This window comes from Somniosus microcephalus, chromosome 8 (assembly GCF_052327205.1).
Source record: "Somniosus microcephalus isolate GS21.2 chromosome 8, FLI_Smic_1.0, whole genome shotgun sequence".
NCBI classification, from domain to species: domain Eukaryota; kingdom Metazoa; phylum Chordata; class Chondrichthyes; order Squaliformes; family Somniosidae; genus Somniosus; species Somniosus microcephalus.
Genome location: NC_140994.1, coordinates 19,058,619 through 19,076,666, shown reverse-complemented (window position 1 = coordinate 19,076,666; position 18,048 = coordinate 19,058,619). Strand labels below are relative to the sequence as shown.

Genomic DNA, 18,048 nt, shown 5'->3' with positions numbered 1-18,048 from the left:
TCTTCTAAACTCTCAAGAATATAGGCCTAGTCTACTCAATCTCTCCTCATAGGACAACCCCCCACCCCCCCCCCCCCATCCCAGGAATCAGTCTGGTGAACCTCCGTGCACTCCCTCTATGACAAGTATATCCTTCCTTAGGTAAGGAGACCAAAACTGTACACAATACTCCAGGTGTGGTCTCACCAGGGCCCTATATAATTGCAGTAAGACGTCTTTACTCTTATACTCAAATCCTCTTGTAATAAAGGCCAACATGCCATTTGCTTTCCTAATTGTTTGCTGTACCTGCATGTTAACTTTCAGTGATTCATGTATAAGGACACCCAGGTCCCTCTGAACACCAACATTTCCCAATCTCTCACCATTTAAAAAATACTCTGCTTTTCTATTTTTCCTACTGAAGTGGATAACTTCACATTTCTCTGCCTTATATTCCATTTGCCATGTTCTTGTCCACTCACTTAGCCTGTCTATATCCCCTTGAAGTCTCTTTGCATCCTCCTCACAACTTACATTCTCACCTAGCATTGTATCATCAGCAAACTTGGATATATTACATTTGGTCCCCTCATCCAAATCATTGATGTAGATTTTGAATAGCTGAGGCCCAAGCACTGATCCTTGTGGTACCCCACTAGCTACAGCCCATCAATGCAAAAATGACCTGTTTATTCCTACTTTTTGTTTTCTGTCCGTTAACCAATCCTCAATCCATGCTAGTATATTACCCCCAATCCCATGAGCCCTAATTTTGTTTAATAACCTCTTGTGTGGCACCTTATTGAATGCCTTCTGAAAATCCAAATACACCACATCCACTGGTTCCCTTATCTATTCTGCTAGTTACAACCTCAAAAAACTCAAACAGATTTGTCAAACACGATTTCCCTTTCATAAATGCGTGTTGACTCTGCCCAATCCTATTATTATTTTCTAAGTGTCCTGTTACCACGTCCTTAATAATAGATTCTAGCATTTTCCTTACTACTGATGTCAGGCTAACTGGTCTGTAGTTCCCCGTTTTCTCTCTCCCTCCTTTCTTAGTGTGGTTACATTTACTACCTTCCAATCCGCGAGAACCGTTCTAGAATCTATGAAATTTTGGAAGATGACAACCAATGCATCCACTATCTCTATAGCCACCTCTTTTAAAATCCTAGGATGTAGGCCATCAGATCCAGGGGATTTATTGGCTTTCAGTCCGATTAATTTCTCCAGTACAATTTTTTTACTAATACTAATTTCTTTCAGTTCCTCATTCTCGCTAGACCCTTGGTTCTCCCCTATTTCCGGGAAGTTTTAGCGTCTTCTTCCGTGAAGACAGACACAAAGTATTTGTTTAATTTCCCTGCCATTTCCTTATTCCCCATTATAATTTCCCCTGTCTCAGCCTGTAAGGGACCTATGTTTACTTTCGCTAATCTTTTCCTTTTTACATACCTATAGAAGCTTTTACAGTCTGTTTTTATGTCTCTCGCTAGTTTACTCTCATCCCTTTCTTTAGCAATTTCTTAGTCCTCCTTTGCTGAATTCTAAAATCCGCCCAATCCTCAGGCTTACTACTCTTTTTGGCAACATTATAAGCCTCTTCCTTTAATCTAATACTATCTTTAATTACTCTTGTTAGCCATGGTTGGACCATTTTTCCCGTGATGTTTTTATTCCTTAAGGGAATGTATATTTGTTGCGAATTATGAATTATTTCTTTAAATGTTTGCCATTGCTTTTCTACTGTCATATTTTAAAATCTAGTTTCCCAACCTACCTTAGCCAACTTGCCTCTCATACCTACGTAATTTGCTTTGTTCAGGTTTAGCACCCTAGTTTCAGACTTAACTAAATCACTCTCAAACTCAACATAAAATTCTATCATATTATGATCACTGTTCCCCAGAGACTCCTTTACTACTATTAATTAACCTTGTCTCATTGCACAGCACTAGATCTAAAATAACCAATTCCCTCATATGTTCCTTGACATACTGATCTAGAAAACTATCTTGAATGCATTCCATGAACTCTTCCTCTGCACTATTTCTGCAAATTTGGTTTGCCCAGTCTATATGAAAGTTAAAAGTCCCCCATGATTACTGTATGACCCTTGTCACATGCATCTCTATTTTCCTGATTTATACACTGCCCGACATTACAGCCACTGTTAGGGGGCCAATAGACTACTCCCACTAGTGTTTTCTGCCCCTTGTTGTTTCTTAACTCCACCCAAACTAATTCTACATTTTGGTTTTCCGAGCCAAGATCCTTTCTCTCTACTGTCTTTATACCCTCCTTTATTATCAGGGCTACCCCTCCTCCTTTTCCATTCTGCCTGTCTCTTCGAAAAGTCAAATATCCTGTAATATTTAGTTCCCAAACTTGGTCACTCTGCAACCACGTCTCTGCAATGGCTATTAAATCAAACCTATTTATTTCTATGCGCTATTAATTCATCTATTTTGTTGTGCATGCTTTTTACATTCAGATATAGTACCTTTAGCTTTAACTTTCTTCTATTATTCCCTGATGTCACTTTAGTCACTAATGCCCTATTAACTTATTAATCTTTCTGTCCCTTCCTGACCCATTCTGCTTATCTTTACCCAGATCACTACTCTGCTCTACAACCTTGACATTTCTCTTGCTGCTTTTGAATTTAACTGTTCCTGAATCCTCCCCCCCACCCCTTTAGTTTAAAGCCCTATCTACCGCCCTAGTTATTCGATTCACCAGAACACTGGTCCCAGCCTGGTTTAAGTGGAGCCCATCCTCATGGAACATCTCCCTCTTTCCCCAGTACTGGTGCCAGTGCCCAACCAGTCAGACTAGGACGGCCAGGAATACATGCACCAGGTCCCTTGAGAGCCATAGGATGAAGGGAAGTGGGGCAAAAGTTGTCCTGAAGGCCATATTATAAATACCATGTGAGGACAGTGACTTCACACACATCACACGTCAAGTTCTTCCCCGGGTCCTTTGCAGTTTTTAAACTCCACTGCCATGTCTCCAGTTCAGGTAGGCCCATTGAGGGTTGTGTAGAACTGATGGCTATAAACCATTCACCAATTTCACTTGTGGTTCATGATATTCCCTGAACCCCCTCAATCAGAGACTCTGGGTATTCCAGGAAGAGCAGACACCTGACGGTTTAGCTGCTGTTGATTTTGACGTTCATTATGTTTCCTTCGCTTGCTCTACGTAGGAATCATCAATGCAATGCACTCCGGATGAATGAAAGCCAGAAATACACAAGTAACCTTGCACAACCGTATATTATACCAAAGCCCAGGCCATGCATCAAGGAAATGGGTAAGCAAGACCATGTTCTGAGATTTAAAAAAAGCCTAAACAATTCTTGCAAGTGGGGACTAGATGTATAACTTCAGGATGATTTAGTTCTCCATCATTGGATCAAAGTGAAGACCTGCCCCAGTGCTCTGTGAAGCTGAAATACATTTAAAGACCAAGAGGGGTGTCTAAAGTATCTATACTATTAGAACTTAAAATAGTCAGATTTCTTCATTGTTAGGACTTGACAGATCAAAGGAAATGAGTAGAGAGGTGAGACTTGGAGCAGCCAGAAGTAAAGAGACAGGCTTACCCTCGCATAGTGAGTAACCTGATCTTTCATTTCCCACTAGTCGATCTTCTGTGGCGTGCACACCGGGAGTCAAGACCAAGTGTAGGATTCAGTTCAAAAAAGGTTAGAGGGTGGGGGTGAATAATTGGACCAAGGTGGGGGAAGGGGAAAAGGAAGTGTCGAGAAGGCAGAGAGGAGGAGAGGGGGCAGAAAGAGCGAGGATGGGAGGGGGGAGGAGGGAAGAGGGGAAGGCGGAGAAAAGGAGAGAGGCGAGAAGGAGAGAGGAGGAAAGGAAGAGGATGGGGGAAGGAGGATAGGGACAGGGAAGACGGATGGGAATGGAGAGGGAAGGAGAGAGGTAGGAGGAGAGGGGAAGGTAGGGAGAGTGGGAGGAGAGAAAGGGAGAAGAGAAAGGGGAGAGTGGGTATAAAGGGAGGGGGATGGTGAGAGGAATGGAAGAGGGCAGGGGAAGTTGAGGGGGAACGGGGTTAGGGAGGAGCAAAGGTACATATTCTTCACAAATATTTTGACCATGTCAGTACTTATAGATCTATTCTTTCTCCAGGGCATCTCAGCTGCTACATATCAAGTAGCTGCCCCTGGGGAAAGAAAATTCAGTCAGGGTTTCCATTCCCGATCTCTGCATAACAGCCTCTGCTGGATGTGTGAATGGGTAGATGGGAAGGAGTGGAGTGGTGCGATCAGCATCAGGCTCAACAGTCAGATAGCCTGGCAACACCTCTTGTCAAGGATCATGTTCAACTAATGGGCACTTGGGCAGTGTACCAGAGCCATACCTCAATAAGGGAATTGGAGAAGGGAGAAAACCGCAGGACAAAAGAAAGTCTTGAAGGATTCATGGCCCATCTCCCAACTGAAGGAGGAGTGTGCACTTGCGTTGGGGAAGTGAAGCCCACGGCTGTGAAATCTCAATTAAAAACGCAAAAGGAAATAAAACTCTTTTCCAGTGATGCCAGTCATAGGAACAGTAGGCCATTCAGCCCCTCAAGCTTGTTCACCATTCAATTAGATCACGGCTGATCTGTAGCTCAACTCCATCTAACCACCTTAGTTCCATAACCCTTAATACCCTCACCTAACAATAATCTATCAATCTCAGTTTTTAAATTTTCAATTGACCCCCAGCCTCAACAGCTTTTTGGGGGAGAGAATTCCAGATTTCCACTACATTTTGTGTGAAGAAATGAAGGGAATGCACGGACAGAGAGACATAAAAACATAGAAGATAGGAGCAGGAGTAGGCCATTCAGCCCCTCGAGCCTGCTCCGCCATTTAATGAGATCATGGCTGATCATCCAAGTTCAGTACCCTGTCCCTGCTTTCTCCCCATATCCCTTGATCCCTTTAGCCTTAAGAAATATATCTAACTCCTTCCTGAATATATTTAATGAATTGGCCTCCACTGCCTTCTGTGGTAGAGAATTCCACAGGTTCACCACTCTCTGGGTGAAGAAATTCCTCCTCATCTCAGTCCTAAATGGCTTACCCTACAGACCTGGGGGTGGGTATGTGCGCACAAATCATTGAAGGTGGCAGGGCAGGTTGAGAAAGCGGTTAAAAAGGCTTATGGGATCCTGGGCTTCATAAATAGAGGTATAGGGTACAAAAGTGTGGAAATTATGATGAACCTGTATAATACACTGGTTCAGCCCCAGCTGGAGTACAGTGTCCAATTCTGGGCACCACACCTTAGGAAGGATGTGAAGGCCTTAGAGAGGGCGCAGAAAAGATTTACGATAATGATTCCAGGGATAAGGGACTTCAGTTACGTGGATAGACTAGAGAAGCTGGGGTTGTTCTCCTTGGAGCAGAGAAGGTTGAGAGGAGATTTGATAGAGGTGTTCAAAATCATGAGGGGTCTGGACAGAGTAGATAGAGAGAAACTGTTCCCATTGGCGGAAGGGTCGAGAAAAAGAAGACACAGATTTTAGGTGATTGGCAAAAGAACCAAAGGCGACGTAAGAAAAAAAAATTTTACGCAGCGAGTGGTTAAGATCTGGAATGCACTGCCTGAAAGGGTGGTGGAGGCAGACTCAATCACGGCTTTCAAAAGGGAATTGGATAAATACCTGAAGGAAAGAAATTTGCATGGCTACAGGGAAAGGGCGGGGGAGTGGGACTAGCTGGAGTGCTCTTGCAGAGAGCCGGCACGGGCTCGACGGGCCGAATGACCTTCTTCTGTGCTGTAACCATTCTATGATTCTATGATTCCTGACATCACCCCTGAACGGCCTAGCTCTAATTTTAAGGACAAGCCCCCTTGTTCTGGATACCACACCAGAGGAAATCATTTCTCTCTATCTACCCTATCAACTCTATTAATCATCTTAAATATCTTAATCTTCTATACACGCGTAGTCTATGCAACTTGTCCTCATAATTAAACCCTTTTAGCCCCCGGTATAATTCTGGTGGATAATTTTCAGTTGGTCAGAGAGAGCCAGCGTGGATTTGTGAAAAGTAGGTCATGCCTGACAAACCTGATTGAATTTTTTGAGGAGGTGACTAAAGTAGCGGACGGGGGGAATGTCTAGGGATGTTATTTATATGGACTTCTAGAAGGCATTTGATAAAGTCCCACATAAGAGACTGTTAATTAAGGTAGAAGTCCACAGAATTGAGAGCAAATTCTGGCCCTGGTTAGGAAATTGGCTGAGCAGCAGGAGACAGGCAGTAGGGATAATGGGCAGGTACTCAAATTGGCAGGATGTGACTAGTGGTGTCCCGCAGGGATCTGTGTTGGGGCCTCAGCTATTCACATTATTTATTAACAACTCAGATGATGGCACAGAAAGTCAGATATCCAAATTTGCCAATGACACAAAGATAGGCGGCATTGTAGGCAGAGTAGATGAAAGCATAAAATTACAAAGGGATATTGACAGATTAAGTGAATGGGCAAAACTGTGGCAAATGGATTTCAATGTAGGCAAATGTGAGGTCATCCACTTTGGACCTAAAAAGGACAGAACAGGGTACTTTCTAGATGGTGAAAAGCTAAAAACAGCGGAGGTCCAGAGACTTGGGGGCTCAGGTACATAGATCATTAAAATATCATGAACAGGTACAGAAAATAATCAAAAAGGCTAATGGGATGCTGGCCTGTATATCTAGAGGACTAGAATACAAGGGGGTAGAAGTTATGCTGCAGCTGTACAAAACCCTGGTTAGACCACACCTGGAGGACTGTGAGCAGTTCTGGGCACCACACCTTAGGAAGGATATATTGGCCTTGGAGGGAGTGCAGCGTAGGTTTACCAGAGTGATACCCGGACTTCAAGGGTTAAGTTACGAGGAGAGATTACACAAATTAAGGTTGTATTCCCTAGAATTTAGAAGGTTAAGGGGTGATCTGATCGAAGGTTTCAAGATTGTAAGAGGTTTTCTCCGATACCGGTCCCCCGTTACACACAGTTCTTGGACGTCAGGATTTATAAGAACAAAATACACGCGGCACAGGGTTTTGGCTCAAACTTTGATTCGTTTGTTTATTGAACACACACACACAATTACTTCCCCAGTTTAAATCCCCACGATTTATATCAGGCTAACAACCCCAAAATAGGGTCATTTGCATCGACACAATATGACACAGTTAAACCCGTCCGCGATTTGACTGTTACATATAAAGTTACCCAGACTCAGTCACAAAACCCTTATTGTGATCTGACTGAAACTCACAAACTTACTCAGACTCGATCACAAGAGCCCCCTCTATGATTTGACTGAAACATACAATCTCTTGGAGTTGATTGTAGGCCCGAATCTTTCTGTTCACTGTTCTGCCGTTGGCTTCCACCCACACGCTGTCTTCGAAGTGATCTTTTACTTAAACCAAAACCAACTTGATACTCATTTCCTGGCCCCCTCCTGAGCATAGGATGGCCGTTTCAAAATGTGTGAATTGTCCCCCGTGAATTGTCCATTGATTAGAGATGCCTTTCTGACAATGCAACCCTCCCAAAGTGACTGCTTGTGCGAAGTTGTTGGTTTCTGTTAGCATGTGTATTCAAATGGTTCAAGGCCCGGCCCATTGTCTAGGCCTGCACTGAAACTAGTTATTCGGGGGCTATGGTCCAAGGTGAACGATGTAACCCTTTAAGGTACATGAATATGCAAATGTTCTTGTTCAGATTTTAGATTTTCTGTGATCCAGTTGTAGTTTCGGCTGCAATGTTTGAATTAACCCTTTATTGATGAGCCCTTTTTGCGGGCCCTGCAGTTCTGGGTTTTTATATTCCATAGTCCAATTTTTACCATTGAGGGGGAGGAATGGATCCGACAAGATATTAAGGGGAAGAGATAGTGTAGATAGAGAGAAACTATTTCCGCTGGTTGGGGATTCTCGGACTCGGGGGGGGATAGTCTAAAAATTAGAGCCAGACCTTTCAGGAGTGAAATTAGGAAACACTTCTACACACAAAGGGTGGTAGAAGTTTGGAGCTCTCGAGATCAATTGTTAATTTTAAGTCGGAGATTGATAGCTTTTTGTTAACCAAAGATATTAAGGGATATGGGCCAAAGGCGGGTATATGGAGTTAGATCGCAGATCAGCCATGATCTCATTGAATGGCGGAACAGGCTCGAGGGGCTGAATGGCCTCCTCCTGATCCTATGTTGCTATGAATTTGCGCTGTACCCGCTCCAAGGCCAATATATGCTTCCTGAGATACGGTGCCCAGAACTGTGCTCTAAATGGGGTTTAACCAGAGCTTTGCAGAACTGTAACTTAACATCCGCCCCTTTGTATTCTGGCTCCCCTTGAGATAAAAACCAACATTCTATTAGCTTTTAAAATTATTTTCTTGTACCTGTAAATGCTATCGTCTGCCCTTCAGGAGCATGTCATCTGGTTTGATATAAACTCATCTACTGCTTTCAACTCATTTTCTATGTAGACAATGTATCTTTGGATTCAACCTATGCAGTTCCTGCTTCTCTGCACTTGAATATACCCAGCACTCCAGTGGAAGCAGACCCGGATGAAATCTATGATGTAAGTCTTCTCTAACTCTGTGTTAAATATTCAGTACCACTGACCTGAGGAGTTGGAAAGCAATAGCTTTAACGTGTGTGCTGGTTGTTTGAACCCAGGACATAATTAGTTGGTTCGCTAGCAGTACAGCTCCTTATTTATTATGTTCCCAGTTTATTAAGTCCATCGGGAATATTCCAGTAGGTTTTATGAGAAGAGCGAGAGAGAGACAGATAATTTAATTCTGATTATAAACCAAAACAAGGTGATAACTGAATACTTTAGTCAGTTTGTTTTTTTCCTGACCCAAAGCGACTTGTATTTTCTTTTTTAAATTACTCACTAAAATCACAAGTGTGTGATTCAGAATGGGCCATTTTCACATTCATTTTGGGTAGGTTTTGTGCCACTGATTTCCAGGGACAGAAATGTGGGATTGAACCCCAGGGAATTAACTTTATGATTGATTTTTTTTTTTAAATGTCAGCTCTGAGGATTTCCAATTTATTCTTCGAACCAAAGTCCTTTACCAGTAATTAATGATTAACGGTTTAACTTTTGCTCAGCTGTACATTTAAAAAAAAATTTTTAGTGATGGATCTGACAGGAGCTATGAGGGATAGAGCTTATTAAAAATAAATGACAAGGAATTCAATTAACTTGAAGGGTTTTGGAATTTAGAATGAGGCATATTTTAGTTAATTTCAATTCCATTTTTTAGGTTGAGTGCCCTGATTTTGGATTTTCTCCGTCGAACGTTATTATTTATTGAGTGTTTAGGCATGTTGACTATATCCTTCAGTGCTATAGTCTTCATCAGCAACTAATGACTGCAGGCTTGCCATTCAGGACCTTCCAGCTGACTCACCATCTGTATCAACTTGCCTCAAGGCCTTTCTGTCCTGTCTGTCTTTGTTCAATCTGTTAGCCAGTCCGGATCACTTGCATCATCCTTCAGGCACATGTGTTAACTAAATAACTGGATGTGTTTCCATATGATTTGGTTGCCCTATTTTCCCTTGTGAGACGATCTCCTCCATTCATTATTTGTAGCGAGATCATAAATGCTTTCTTTATACTCGTGTTTACAATTTTGCCGCAAACAGAGGGAATCATAGAATGATACAGCACGGAGGGAGGCCACTCGGCCCATCACACCTGTGCCGGCTCTTTGGCAGAGCTGTCCAATTAGTCCCACTCACCCCCCTGCTCTTTCCCCATAACCCGGCAAACTTTTCCCCTTCAAGTATTTAACCAATTCTATTTCGAAAGTTACTATTGAATCTGCTTCCATCGCCCTTTCAGGCAATGCCTTCCAGATCATAATAACTCGCTGCCTAAAAAATGTTTTCCCCATTCTTTCCTCTTGCTCGTCCTCTCCTGCCCCCCTTCGCCCCAGCTTCCCGCCATCCCCAGGCGTTGCGCTTCCTCTGTATAAGATGCTGAGGTAGTCGGCCTATAAAAACATTGCACAGAGACGTCCCTTTTTGGCTACAAGGTACTGGCCCAGCCTCTGTTTTGGGGCAGCTCAGCTATAGGAACTCAGACCTGCATCCTAACGCCGCACGCTGCCATACCCACTGTCGGACTGTTTGAATTGTGGACCGCGGATTTGTCATGAAGTAAAAAAACAAAATGGCTGTGTTCATGGTTTGGCAGGTTCCACCGCGAAGAATGTGATTCCGGAAAGTTCCTCCCAGGAAAATGCAAGCAAGCTCAAGTTTAAAAGAAGCCGGGGAAATCAGTGTGATCATCGACAGCAGCGTGACCAAACCACCTTCAAAGAATAAGACCAATAATTGACATCGTAACATTTGAACAGGAAACTGCATAAAAAGAGGAGAGGGTTCTGCCAGTTAGTTATGTGAAAACTGCATTTTGGTGTCTTTTTCTATATTTTAATCGCTCCACCGTTGGCGGCCGTGCCTTCAGCTGCCTGGGCCCTAAGCTCTGGAATTCCCTCCCTAAACCTCTCCGCCTCTCTCTCCTCCTTTAAGACTCTCCTTAAAACCTACCTCTTCGACCAAGCTTTTGGTCACCTGTCCTAATATCTCCTTATGTGGCTCGGTGTCAAATTCTGTTTGATAATCGCTCCTGTGAAGCGCCTTGGGACGTTTTTACTGTGTTAAAGGCGCTACTGTATATAAATACAAGTTGTTGTTGTTTAATTGGCAGCAGTTATATATTCTGCATTTGTTGTACATTAAGATTACGTTTTGGAAACACAGCCCGTGGAGAGTAGAAAAAACTCCAAACATGTTCATTCTGCCTCTGTAGCTGGACCAGTATATATATATATAAAGACAAATAGCTTAGAAAGTTATTGGCAGTGAAAAGCCAATTATTCCACAGCCATTTTAATTGTTTCTTTTTTTTGTTTCAAGTCATTTTCTGTATTTTAATTGCATTTTTTCTGGAAAGGCAATTAGAAGTGCATTAAAGTTGTTATTTCATCAAGGATACCAAGCAAAGCTTATTTCATTAGGAAAGCTAAGTGCATAATTTAATATTTAATGGGCTCGGTTGAGCAAAATCTTTCTTCAGTTCTTTAACTGAGCTGTCATGGGTGTGGAATAATTGGTTTCAGTTAATAGGATTTCCACATTACAAAAAATAAGAGAAGGGGTTGATCCGCCAGCTTAATGTGCTGTGGCTCCTGTTATATAAATACCAATAACAAATACCACGGGCCCGATTTTTCGCGTGCAGTGGAACAAGTGGGATTAGACTGGACAGGGATGGATGGGCGGCGCAGACACGATGGGCCGAAGGGCCTCTTTCTGTGCTGTAAAACTCTATGACTCTATGACTCTAAGTGGAACGTCATGGGTACATCTGAGTTTGTGCTATTTCAGGACAAAGCTCAGGGCAGCGGCAACCAGTGCTAATGGGATGTGCGACTTAGATGTGACTGCAAGCCAATACTATTAAGGGGAAGAGATGAGAGGTTCTAACTATCAGGAAAGACTGAGCAGGCTGGGGCTCTTTTCTCTAGAAAAGAGAAGGCTGAGGGGTGACCTAATAGAGGTCTTTAAAATTATGAAGGGGCGCGATATGGTAGATACAGAGAAGAGGTTTCCGCTTGTGGGAGAATCCAAAACTAGGGGCCATAAATATAAGATAGTCACTAATAAATCCAATAGGGAATTCAGGAGAAATTTCTTTACTCAGATAGTGGTTAGAATGTGGAACTTGTTACCATAGGCCAGTTGAGGTGAATAGCATGGATGCAGTTAAGGGGAAGCTAGATAAACACATGAGGGAGAAAGGAATAGAAGAATATGTTGATAGGGTGAGATGAAGAGGGGTGGGAGGAGGCTCGTGTGGAGCATAAATGCCGGCACGGACCTGTTGGGCCGAATGGCCTGTTTCTGTGCTGTAGACTCGATGTAACTCCATCCCTCCTCATAGTGAAGTCAGTGTCCATATTGGAGTTAAGCTGTAGGCATTATTATTAGATTCAGTACCAAGAACACCCATAGAGGAGTTCCTTGTAATAGGCCGTTGCTCCTTTCTTAGTTTTATTTGATTAATTTATATATATATAAGTTTATATTTTATCATTGTTTTCTTTATGTTAGGGACCAGTATCTTTTTCAAAGTTACTTTCTTTTTTGGATGATTAAAAATAATACCAGCCTTTATATAACACCTTATCATATTGAAATGTCTCAAAGCACTTCATACCACGTTTCTCTCTGTTTATGCACTTCTATACTGTGTGATGATGGCCCTGAATTTGCGGTCGGAGGCGTACCTCTGGAGTACGCCTCCGACCCGAAATAAAGTACCTGGTGTCTCCCGAGCTTCGGTGTCTTCGGATCCTGGGCCTCCAGGCGTACGCCTGCGTAAAGGCCCACGGATCGCAGCGGCGCAGGCAGTTCGGAAGCACCCCTGGGATCACGTGGAATGGCCCCGCCAATCAAAAAGGGGGATTCCTCATAAGTTTCCATTTACGAACGGAATCCCCATAAGCCTACGAGAAATCCCCAAATAAAACACAATTCTAATAAAAATAAAAATTCCCCTGTTCAAAATTAATTAAAAGCCCCTTTGATTAAGCATTTAAAATAAAAATTACATTTTTTGAAAAAATAATAAAAACATTTTATTCCAGCCCAAAATTTACAGGAACTAATTTTAAGTGTTTTTTGTATGTTTTAATTATTTTAAAAATTTTAATTTACCATTTATTTTAACCTTTATGCTGGTAAATACAGGCCCTATGCCTGCTTTTACCAAGCGTAAGGGTTTTGTGGGCAGTAGTTGGGCAAATAGTACAACTCTGTGCCAGCAAAAGCGTTTTTGGTGCGTGTGCGGATGATCTGTCAAGGAGAAACTTGACAGATCGCAAGTTCCGGGTTTTGCGCGGAAACCCGGAACTTGCGGGGCCATTCTGAGGACTTAGGACGGCGTCCGCTATCATCGGCCCCGCAAAATCCGGGCCGATGTTTTACTTGTGCGTTTCATGGAGGCAATGTCACAATAGAGAACAGACGCCATTGTGACACCACCGTGATCACTCCACAATCAATCAGTCAACCTCACTCCAAGTTAACAAGGAGCTTCAGGCAAGCATCTTTGCTCCTTCCAGTATCACCCCTCCCCCGACCTGGATAAGATCCCAAACTCGTGGTGCAGGGAATCACAGGCGAGGGAAACTGTGCGCTGCCACTCCGCACTTCAATCTACCCACATGCTGTACCACTGGGCTACATGACGAACATACAAAATTGACAAGCAGGAAAAGACAACAACAACTTATACTTATATAGCACCTTTAACGTAATAAAATGTCCCAAGGTGCTTCACAGGAGTGTTATCCAAAAAAAAAAAAATTTGACACCGAGCCACATAAGGGGATGTTAGGGCAGGTGATCAAAAGCTTGGTCGAAGAGGTAGGTTTTAAGGAGCGTCTTAAAGGAGGAAAGAGAAGTGGAGAGGCGGAGAGATTTAGGGAGGGAATTCCAGAGCTTAGGATCTAGGCAGCTGACGGCACGACCGCCAGTGGTGGAGCATTTAAAATCAGGGATGTTCAAAAGGCCAGAATAGGCGGAGTGTAGAGGTCAAGGGGGATTATAGAGTTGGAGGAGATTACAGAGAGAGGGAGGGGCGAGGCCATGGAGGGATTTGAAAACAAGGATGAGAATTTTAAAATTGAGGTGTTCCTCAATTGGGAGCCAATGTAGGTCAGCGAGCAGGACCAGCTGGTCCATCAAGCCTGCCCCACACCATGACGGCTGGAGCATCATGGCTAACCATTTCCTCCCTCCCTGCACCCCCACAGCCATGTAATCTCTTGGGAGGGGCAAAAAAAACATTTTGTGCTGCAAATGTAACATCTGCTGGTATGGGAACTGTATTAATGGATCTGGAGCAGAGCTTTCAGTGCCGGCTGTCTCAGGAAAGGAGCCCTCCTAATAAGTTCACTGAACTGAAGATAACAAATAATAACAGCATCCAATAACTGTAATGCCTGGCTTGTGAGGCTATGATCTTCCTGACTGTTTGCAAGACCCGCTTCTGCAGAATTAAGTGCATGTGGTACGTAATAGTATTTAGGAGATACCCTATTAAAAAATAAAGGTGCAATTCTTCCTATCTGTGACTATCGGTGGAATCAGGCTGTGCATGAGGAACAGGGAATGAAGTGCATTCAAACACTGACCCTTTCAACTCAGTGTCAGTAAGAGCCTCTTCTTTCCGATGTTTACTCTAGGTCACAGCAGAGGTTCGATTAGAGTCTCCTCAGTCCTGCTCCTTGCTGCCACGTTATTGGAACACAAAACCACACTGAGTTTATTTAGCCCAGAAACACGAGGACAGAACGTAATACAAATGAGCACATGTCATGAGTGTATCAAGATGTGCTCCTGAAAACATTGATGTGAAGTATATTGTTTACATTGCCGTCTTTCAGATAAGACGTTAAAACAAGGTGCAGTCTGTCCTCTCAGTCGGGACATAAGAGATCCCACGGCACTATTTCGAAGAAGTGCAGGTGAGTTCTCCCTGGTGTCCTGGGCAATATTTATCCCTCAACCAGCATCACTTAAAAAACCAGATTATCTGGTTTTTATCACGGTGCTGTTTGTGGGAGCTTGCTGTGTGTAAATTGGCTGCCGTGTTTCCTACATTACAGCACTTCAAAAAGTACTTCATTGGCTGTAAAGCGCTTTGGGACATCTTGAAGTTGTGAAAAACGCTATATTAATGCAAGTATCTTCTTTATTCAGGCAAAAGTTGAACTTTGCTTTCAGTCATTACTATTGCAGGTCTGTAGTTGCCTGATAAGGTTGCTGAGTGTCATTTTTTGTCTTAATGAATATATGTATGGGCACAGGTGTTGAGCAAACACTTTCCAAAATAAACCAATATCCTACTAATGTATTTTAATGTCAGTTGTGGTCTCTGTGCTTTATATTACAGTACATCATTTGGACTTGTCCTCCAAGCTACATGATTTTTTTTCACTCAATATAATAAAATGTTATTACTATTCAAAGCTTATTTTCTGCATTACAACTAGGCAGTACTCACCCAGCGCTCAATTCATAAAATTGGTTTTGTGAGCTACACTAGATGTTATCATTTATTCAGCTGCAAAATAGCTGAGTTCTGAGTCTGTAGAGGAAGAGTTCACTAAGCTTTTGAACTTCACAGGAAAACCACCTCGAAACTTTACACAACTCAATTAAAGATGAAGAATTATACTGTGGACTCTTGAGCTTTCTTATCAAATATAGAACAGATGTTTGAACTGCTTGGAGATTAGGTCACAAAAATGTTCTTTGTGCGCTGTGAATTTAAAGTTTATCCATTTCAAGGACTCAGACAATTGTAGTCTCCCCCTCCCCCTGCGCTGCACTCCAACTGCGACTTTTCAAAGACAGTAGACAGAGGAGAAAGTAGAATTACCACCAACAAAAGATAGATTGGGCAAACACTCCAGTTTGAGACTTATTAGGATCTGCGCACCAGACTTGACACCGACAGAGTGGAGACACCAGTGACATTTTGATAAACAGGCAACTTGTTACTGTGTAACTGGCTGAATGTGTTTCTAGCACACTTTCAATCATGTAAATATTATCCAAGGTAGCTAACAAAAAACACTGTTAATGTATAACCTGTGTTATTTCAGTTGTTGGATGTAACGCCACAATTTTACTCACTTGATATATTGATTGCCATTAGACACTCAGAATACCGGCACAGACAACTAAAGATAGATTAGGGTCTTCTTCATTCTATGAGTGATATCCAAGTATCTACCCAATAGGGACTTCTTCATTCTAGGAGTGATATCTAAGTACCTGCCCAATAGGGTCTTCTTCATTCTAGGAGTGATATCCAAGTATCTACCCAATAGGGTCTTCTTCATTCTAGGAGTGATATCCAAGTATCTACCCAAGAGGGTCTTCTTCATTCTAGGAATGATATCCAAATATCTACCCAATAGGGTCTTCTTCATTCTAGGAGTGATATCCAATTATCTACCCAAGAGGGTCTTCTTCATTCTAGGAATGATATCCAAATATCTACCCATATATCCAATTATCTACCCAAGAGGGTCTTCTTCATTCTAGGAGTGATATCCAAGTATCTACCCAAGAGGGTCTTCTTCATTCTAGGAATGATATCCAAATATCTACCCATATATCCAATTATCTACCCAAGAGGGTCTTCTTCATTCTAGGAGTGATATCCAAGTATCTACCCAAGAGGGTCTTCTTCATTCTAGGAATGATATCCAAATATCTACCCAATAGGGTCTTCTTCATTCTAGGAGTGATATCCAAGTATCTACCCAATAGAGTCTTCTTCATTCTATGAGTGATATCCAAGTATCTACCCAATAGAGTCTTCTTCATTCTATGAGTGATATCCAAGTATCTACCCAATAGAGTCTTCTTCATTCTAGGAGTGATATCCAAGTATCTACTCAATAGAGTCTTCTTCATTCTAGGAGTGATGTGCAATCCTAGGAGTATAACCAGCCTGATAGATTCTGGTGAAAGCATGTGCTGAGCATGTGGATGAAAATGTCTATAATGGTTCAGATGGGCATGGCTGTATTTCATTACCTACTCTTATCTGAAGACAGCGCCAGGATCTGCAGCATTGCTCAATTTTTGACTTGAAGCTAAACTGAAACTAACTCCAACTCTCCCCACCCCTCCAATACTATACTACTGCATGAAGACCCTACAAAGTAAATAATCCAGTTTTCTTCTTAATTCCACACCCTTCACAAAAGTAGTACAACTTCAGCAGGGGGTGGCTGCTGCATCGGAGGTATAGCATCATAAACAATCTACCAAAGGTGTTGCGTGCTGCAGTTAAATCTAGACAGTAATATTCAGCATGTGTGGGAGGATCCAGCACACTTGGAACATACGGGGAGATGCCAAGGAAGCAACGCTGGCATGACCTTTAACCATGCCCCGTACTTGGTCCATGGAACATAGCAATAGCGTAGAATACATTCAACCTAACGTTTCGCTCTCCGTTGCTTAGACGCTGGTTTGGGCCCTTGCCACAGGAAATTCTAACTATTCAGACTACCTAAATTGCTTTGTCTAAGAGATATAAGAGATATCCTCTTTGTCTAAGAGATATCCTCTGTGAGGATGTAGAATTTGGAAATAACGTTCCAGTTCTGAATTGTGTGGTGGCGGATAAATTGATGCAACAATAATTTCTTCACCCACATGAAACTGGGCAGTAACCTTCCCTAAATCACCAGGTCAGTTCGAAGGACAGCTTACAGTTCACTAAATCTGCAACTGAAACCAATACCAACAACAATGCAGGTTTTTGTGCCGGGGCGTAAATTAAAATGATTCATCCAAATCCTGCAGCACTTGTTTTGGTTTTTTTTGGTTTGCCATCAGGTTGAAGGCTATTTTCTTGAAGCTTATTTAGATCAACCCCAGCTGGTACTTCCTCTTCACTATCCTCCTTTTCCTGCTCCTCCTCCTCCTCCTCCTCTTCCTGTGAGCAGCTCTCTTCATTGTCAGAAATGTTTACAGGTAGGAGGTCTGCCTCGGAAAAATTCAAGTGCCACGTTGATTTTCCCAAAGTTTGTTTCTGAAGAAATAAGTTCCCAATTAGCAACCAGTAAAGGCAATGGATTGATGTACCAGGTAGACTCCACCATTGCATATTGCCTTGAGCCTGGTTCTCTTGCAGATGGGTACTCTTGGCAGGGGTGCCTAACCCATGGCTCGAACCCTGGTAATCCAGGCAACCGATTCCTAATTGTAATGCTATTTCCCATTTGCTGGTTGGTATTGTGTGAATTTTATGAGCCTAGTGGTTTGGAAAGAGCTATTCTTGTCAGAGGGCTGTTTGGAAAGTGTCAGTTGTGGCTCAGTGGGCAGCACTCTCTCCTTTGAGTCAGAAGGTTGTGGGTTCATAGTCCCATTCCAGAGACTTGAGCACAAAATCTCGGCCGACACTTCAGTGCAGT

The 18,048-nt window shown here is 42.6% G+C and overlaps 1 protein-coding gene across 1 annotated transcript in view; it reads left to right on the top strand.

Moving 5' to 3' along the window:
* LOC147113358 (Fc receptor-like protein 5) overlaps positions 1 to 10,726 on the top strand; it is a 78,345-nt gene extending 67,619 nt beyond the window's left edge. The window contains exons 9-11 of the mRNA XM_085996118.1: positions 3,200 to 3,306; positions 8,497 to 8,594; positions 10,233 to 10,726. Coding sequence (XP_085852244.1) covers positions 3,200 to 3,306; positions 8,497 to 8,594; positions 10,233 to 10,253 — 226 coding nt within the window. The 3' untranslated portion in view covers positions 10,254 to 10,726. The remainder of the gene's footprint in view (positions 1 to 3,199; positions 3,307 to 8,496; positions 8,595 to 10,232) is intronic.
* The last annotated feature ends 7,322 nt before the right edge of the window (positions 10,727 to 18,048 follow it).